The following is a 6285-nucleotide window of genomic DNA, read 5'->3' on the forward strand; positions in this document are numbered from 1 at the left end:
TACAATTAATGCCAAAGTTGCATCTCAATAATGAGATTAGCAATTTACTATTAAACTAAAATTTACACCACTTTGTCTAAGATTACGATGGAACTTATCACTTCACAACTAAACAATGACAACCATAGCTGATTGGGCTCTCTACGTTACACACCAGGCTATAGCTTCAAAGCAAAGAAAACTTGGCCAGCGAAGCAGAAAATAGTCAGTCCTCTAATCAAGTGCATTCGATAAATACAAATTATCTGAACGATAAGATTCATAGATGGTTATAAGATCCACAAACACCAATTATGATAATGACTAAATTATGGTTTACAAAAGCAAAGGCAAAAGACAAAAAAAATAGATCAAAGAGGACAATTTTCAGGGAGTCAAAACATGAAAAAGGACAAGGTACGCATCTGAACCACAAATGCCATCCAGCGGAGCACAGATACCAGTCATTTTCTAACTTCTTTTAACTTTCACATCTCTCTCCTTCACACCACCATTCTGAACTTGGTAAAGGAGTCGTCACTTCAGCAATAGCTAAACCCTATTTTTGGATCTCTCCATTGCTCTTGGGGCTACAGAAGAAAGTAATTAATGAGTACCACAACTTATCAACCACAATCTACAAGTCATGTGAACCAGATCCCACCCCCACAAAAGTCAAACTAACAGTTGATGGAAAGACAACAGGGCAAATTCATGATGCAAATCAGTAAGTTATGCGTCTAATTGATCCTACGCTTATGTAGTTAAGTTCAGAGAGAGAATATTCTTCATACGTTCACCACGTAAAGTGAAGAAGAGAGAACAAAGAAATAAGAAACTACTGATGATTTTAACTCCAAGGCATATTTATAGTAATATATTCGCATGGGCAAGTAACTCCGAGGGATAAAATGACGAGCTGGAAGTGTATACAAACTATTATCATATAAGTTGATGGAATCCCCAGAACTTGAATGAGGAATAAATGAGCATACATATATTTATTTGTTAAATGCATAAATCACTTCTACCCCTCCTAGTCTCAAGAAAATGGAGTGATGTTGATAATCTCAACTGCCTTTCCAACTGGAAAAAATTGAGCCTGCCTAACAACTGAGTTTTGGCAGACGAAACATTTAAAAGGAAAAAAAAAAAATCAACTTCTGAACTGTACCTAAGCCAATTGCGTCAGAGCCCTTAACGATTTTCAGCCTCTTGCACGAGTCAATGAACATCCTGTCATGTAAGTCCACAAAATTTTATGTAGAGTAAGTTGCCTGAATCATGAAAATATCATCTGATAAAATGAAATTAGTGGGAGAAATCAATGATGATGTGTTGGAGAAAAAGTCCTTCAAAGAGCAAAATCCAGATAACCCCTTCTAGATGAAAGTACGGAACTTCTAAAACATGTCCTGCAGCCAACTCACCAGTATAGTACTCTTGTTACACTACTAGAATTTACTTTGACGGAAGTAAAAATATCTTCTAATAATTGAAGTCAGTAAACTTACTCCCAGGGGATTTCCCCAACAAGCATCCAGTCACCATCCCTATCTTCATATGTAAGCACATATTCGGATCCATGCAGATGATCCCTTAACTTGCTCTCACTCAGCTTATCCCTCCCTGGAGCTCCATGGGATCCACATTGACCTGCAACATGGGATCCATAGAAAAAAATTGTATTCTTGTGATTCAATATGACAATTAGATTACAACCTCCCATACTATCCATGATGAGTTTGGAAAACATTAAATATTAATTTGATTTTGTTGTAGAGAAAAATCTGGCATACTATTAAATTGAAAATAATTGAAGCTCACCTAGAGTAAAACAGCTAAACATCTTCTCGAGGGCTGAAGATAGCTCCTGATATGTAGAGTAAGTTCTCAGATCAACCTTCCTCAAATACGGGGCACCCTCCATGCTCACTTTCACAAAAAGAGCACTTGAACCTGGCTTTCCGTCAACCTCATCGTTGTTTTTAGAGTTAGTGACCAATGAATTCTTCCGGAATGATTTTATAGGTGGCCAACCAACAACCTGCGCCCTGTAAAAGGAGGAGAGTTGGCAATCTGTCATCAGGTGAACTCAAATTACTTCTTTCCTAGTTAATATCATAATAAATTCACAGTTCCTGCTATCAAAATTTTGTGCACCCGTCTACAACCAGTTTCACTTACTTTGAAGCAGGAGCATTGTTGTTGTCATTCGAAGCACCTTTATTGCCATGGTCAGATCCTTTAGTCTCACAAGGCCATTCCTGCAATCCCTTTGAGGGAAATTCTTTGGTTGCATTCGTCTGAGGTCCAGAAGGCCTTGATGATAGCATTGCATTTAGCCCTGAATTAGCATGAAACTTCCCTTGGCCCACAGGATATGGAGATTCAGGATCGGAACTGGCTGCATGAAACATCCAATTTCTTTCTGTGTAAAGGGGACCTTTCACCTCTGAGTACCCCTCCATAGTATCAGAGAAACCTCTTTTGCTGCCAGAAACAATATTCTTCAGAGATGCCACACTATACCCATCCTTTGAAGGAAGCAATTGAAGTAGGGTTTTCTCATCAGGTTCTCCAGAGCTCATCAAGGTAAATTCCTGATCTCTTTCCGGTGACAGAGATCCAGGTAAACCAAGTCTCAACTCGGTAGCTTTCAAATTGAGATTGCTTTTGTTCTCCTCTGACAAGTTAGACACGGCAGAGCTGTCCACAGAAGAACAGGGTGATAGCCGGAGGTAGTTGCGCTCTCTAAATTTGGTACCATTTTGGGAAAGACAGTCCATAGAAGGTGAAGCAGCCACTACAGGGACATTGCCAAGAGCCTCCTCTACAGAATTGAGCAGTGGAGGTGACATTGGACTTCAAATATCTATACAATCTAATCAAAAGGTTTTATAGCCTGAAATAAGCAAACCTAGATCAATAATACACAAAGATGAGAACTGAATTGAAAAAGAAACTACATAGTTTTCAAGGCAAAAAGGTTCCAAGTTTCTCCGGTTTAAAAGGGGTAATGCATGCAGTATTGAAATTAAAATTAAGGGAACACACGATTAATCTCCCTTTCTTCGAGTAAAAAGTCAAAGATCCCTTTTGAACTTAGCCAATAGCATCAAGTTTCAAAAAATTATAGAGGAGTTTTGCGATTCGAGAATCAACCCTTAAGGATCACTTGATACAGATGCTATGACCCAAAATACATTGTAAAAACAGCTTGACTTCAACAATTAACACCACGAAATACCCGAACTGCATGGCTTGATTTCAAAGCAAAAGCAGAAATTATAAAAAATAAAAATAAAAAAAAATAATTAACCAACCGAAAAAGACAGAAAGAGATACACCGGCAGCAGTCTTTGTTTTGATCGCAATGAAGAGCAAGAAGAAAGGCAATCAATAAATGAACTGAAAAGCACAAGTCATCTATGTTTTCGATATGAGAAAAATTAAAAGAAACTAGTCAATAATACTTCTCTTATTTTCAGAAAATGACATATACAGATTCCCGACACACTTATTTCACGGAGAGGAACAAAAATCAGCGACTGCTAATACACCGGTACTTCGCTTAAGTTTCATTATTCATTTGATTAAAACACCGTGATGAAAGTAAAGGTTCATCTTCCATTTCTTCGTTTCTTGAATATTCTCAGTTACTCAAGGCAGAGAGAGAACAAGAGTTTGATCATAGCAAAACTCGAGAACTCACCTCCGGCTAGACATGGACAAAGAAGAAGAAGAAGATGGATTCGGAACTCAGGCAACCTCATTTTGAAGCGTGTAAAGAGAAGAATATAAGGAAGAAGATGAACCAAGAAGACGAAAAGAAAGGAAGAACGGTGTAGAGAATACCTAGAAGGAGTCGTAGATCAGAATGGAAGATCGGAAGGCTGATGATTTTGCTGTCTGGGCGGAGAAGAAAATTTGCAGGAACTAGCAGGGAGAACGAGAGAGAGAGAGTTTAAGGGCCTTCCATTAAAGCAGAAACCAACAAAAGTGTTTGTGTGTTTCTTTCTTCCCCGAGAAACTCCAAGCTCCGAAATTAAGAAAGAGAAAGGGGCAAACTCGAAAATAAGTCTTAAAACTCTGTCCCTTTTTTCTTTTAATTTTGTCTATTTTTTTTTTTGTCAGTATTGTCGTACAAGTTCATAATGATTATATCCCAAAAAGTGAATATATATCGAATCTTTATTTCAATTTTATGATATTTTAGATAATATACATAACGCTTGAGATGTGTTTAAATTGCAAATTTAATCACTGAAAGTTCATTTGATTTTAAATATTTCTCTATATTATGTTTGCGAACTTAATTGCTACTTTGATTCTTATGGTTCTCAAATTTTTAATTTAAATTATACATTTTACAAATTATTTTTAGATTTTCTCAAATTACATGATGAGAAGTTGGGATTCTTTTTTTTTTTTTTACTATTTAGACTATCAAAACCTAGGATGAGTAATGAAATAAAGTAATTTGATGAGTTTTTAAGAGGAATGAAAGATATTTGGAGATAAATTATGTAGTTCATACTAAATAGTGCTTTGGGTAACAAATAAAATTATGAATTTCTGAGAAGTGTAAGGATTTTTTTTTTCCTTTTCTTAAAAAAGTGTAAGGAATTAATAAGGATTTTGTTATGGTCCAACTAACTATTTGAGGTTTTAGTGATGCCTCAAATTAAACAACTTAAATATTGAATTGAATCTTTTAAACACGGCAAAATCCTATTTTTTTTAAAAAAAAAAAAAAAAAATCAAAATCACAATCCATTTACATGGTACGAATATTAGAGAAAATTCAAAGTTTAGTGGCGGAAAATAAGTCAAAGAAAGAATTGGAGGGCTATGATTAAGCGAGTGTGTGGAAGATTTTTTATGCCCACGTAAATATAAAGAAAACAGTGGAATCCCTTTCTTGGCCTCCCATGGTATGGCAGCAAAAATCATCTTCGAATTCGTGTGGCGAGTCAAAAAAATGCGCTTGTCTAGGTCAAAATCTCCACTTTACCCTTCTCCACCTTCTTTCATCTTTGTTTTGCTTATTAATTATAACTCACTGCTTAATTACTTCTCCTAATGCTCTAATTAATCAAAGTTGGAAAAATGAAAATTATACAAACCACCTTTACGATTAGACCCCTAAATTTTTAGTTAAATCAATTATCTTCAAATAGTTTGTTAATTATTGCGTTTAGATTTTTGCATTTACTTTTATTCGTTCCGTTACATATAACTTTTTTTTTATTTATTTAAATAACATTAGGTGAAGTTTCATTTTACAAATATATAGATATATATTAGAGTTGATTGTAATAATTAATAAATTATAAAAGATTAATTGATTAAATTAAAAATTCAGGAATATAATTGTAACAAACCACAAAGTTCATCGATCAAGTTAAAAGTTCACATACGTAATTGTAACAAACTGATTTATGTAATTAAAAAAATCTTTACATAGTTCTGATTTGATTTATTTAGAGTAACTATTTTATTTTTTATTTTTTATTTTGAAAATTAAGTCTATTTCCCTCTAAATGTTTACAATAATTTGCATCTTTATCAATTACAATATTACATTTTTAACCAAATTTCAAAAACAAAAACAATTTGTCAAAAACTACTTTTTTTTTTAGTTTTTAGATTTTGACTTAGTTTTTTAAACTATTGATAAAAAAAAAAAAAAATAGATAATTAAGGGGAAAATCTGGAAGTGGAAGTATGTCTATAAGTTTAATTTTCAAAAACAAAAACAAAAAACTAAATTATTATCTAATGGACCTTATTTTTTAGTTTTTTTTTTTTAGTTAGTTGATATTTATATGGTAAAATAATGTGGTTTTTTATACAATAAAAAGACATTGAATAATTTTGAATATTAAACCCCTTTGCAAACAAAAATTGAATATTAAACTATTGTCTCGTTGTTAATTAATAAGAATAAGCGTGATTTGTTAGTATTAAATGCAATGGCTGTGAATATGATAAAATCTAATTGAACCAATTGATTCAAGTAAGATAACCTTTTTATTTTATTTAGTTTGGTTTGACATTGAAATTGACCTAATTCAACTAACTTGAGTATACTAAAACCTTTCAACTACATAGTTTGAATTGTCCACCTATTCCATGTTTGAATTAGAAAAATAAATAAATATTGTGTCAATAAACTGTGATATAGGAAACAAAATTGGATTGTGTCAAGGAAACATGACAATATTCGTAATTTTATAATTTAAACTTCAATGTTATACAAAATTAATGTTGTGATCCTGTCGGCATTCAAATCCCGTATGT

The 6285-nt window shown here is 33.4% G+C and overlaps 1 protein-coding gene across 4 annotated transcripts; it reads right to left on the reverse strand.

Annotated features, from left to right (window-relative positions):
• Positions 1-202: 202 nt before the first annotated feature.
• On the reverse strand, positions 203-4023 carry LOC120073963 (auxin-responsive protein IAA9). Of its 4 annotated transcripts, none has more exons than XM_039026889.1 (6): positions 3838-4023; positions 2167-2884; positions 1807-2033; positions 1494-1635; positions 1154-1215; positions 203-569 (listed from the first exon to the last, which is right to left on the reverse strand). In XM_039026889.1, exons 2-6 carry the CDS (start codon positions 2838-2840, stop codon positions 532-534), a joined length of 1143 nt encoding a protein of 380 aa, XP_038882817.1. In that variant the 5' UTR covers positions 2841-2884; positions 3838-4023; the 3' UTR covers positions 203-531. The 4 variants fall into 4 exon arrangements, with proteins under 4 accessions (XP_038882817.1, XP_038882818.1, XP_038882819.1 ...); XM_039026890.1 differs by lacking the exon at positions 3838-4023 and adding an exon at positions 3695-3830; XM_039026891.1 differs by lacking the exon at positions 3838-4023 and having other exon boundaries at positions 2167-2899.
• Positions 4024-6285: the final 2262 nt, after the last annotated feature.

This window comes from Benincasa hispida, chromosome 3 (assembly GCF_009727055.1).
Source record: "Benincasa hispida cultivar B227 chromosome 3, ASM972705v1, whole genome shotgun sequence".
In the NCBI taxonomy this organism is placed as follows: Eukaryota; Viridiplantae; Streptophyta; class Magnoliopsida; order Cucurbitales; family Cucurbitaceae; genus Benincasa; species Benincasa hispida.

Coding starts and splice junctions, on each gene's coding strand:
- LOC120073963 (XM_039026889.1), bottom strand. CDS start 2,840: ATGTCACCTCCACTGCTCAATTCTGTAGAGGAGGCTCTTGGCAATGTC. Junction 1,216..1,493: donor GTTGGGGAAATCCCCTGGGA/GTAAGTTTACTG, acceptor CTTACATGACAG/GATGTTCATTGACTCGTGCA. Junction 570..1,153: donor CTCTGACGCAATTGGCTTAG/GTACAGTTCAGA, acceptor TTTCTTCTGTAG/CCCCAAGAGCAATGGAGAGA.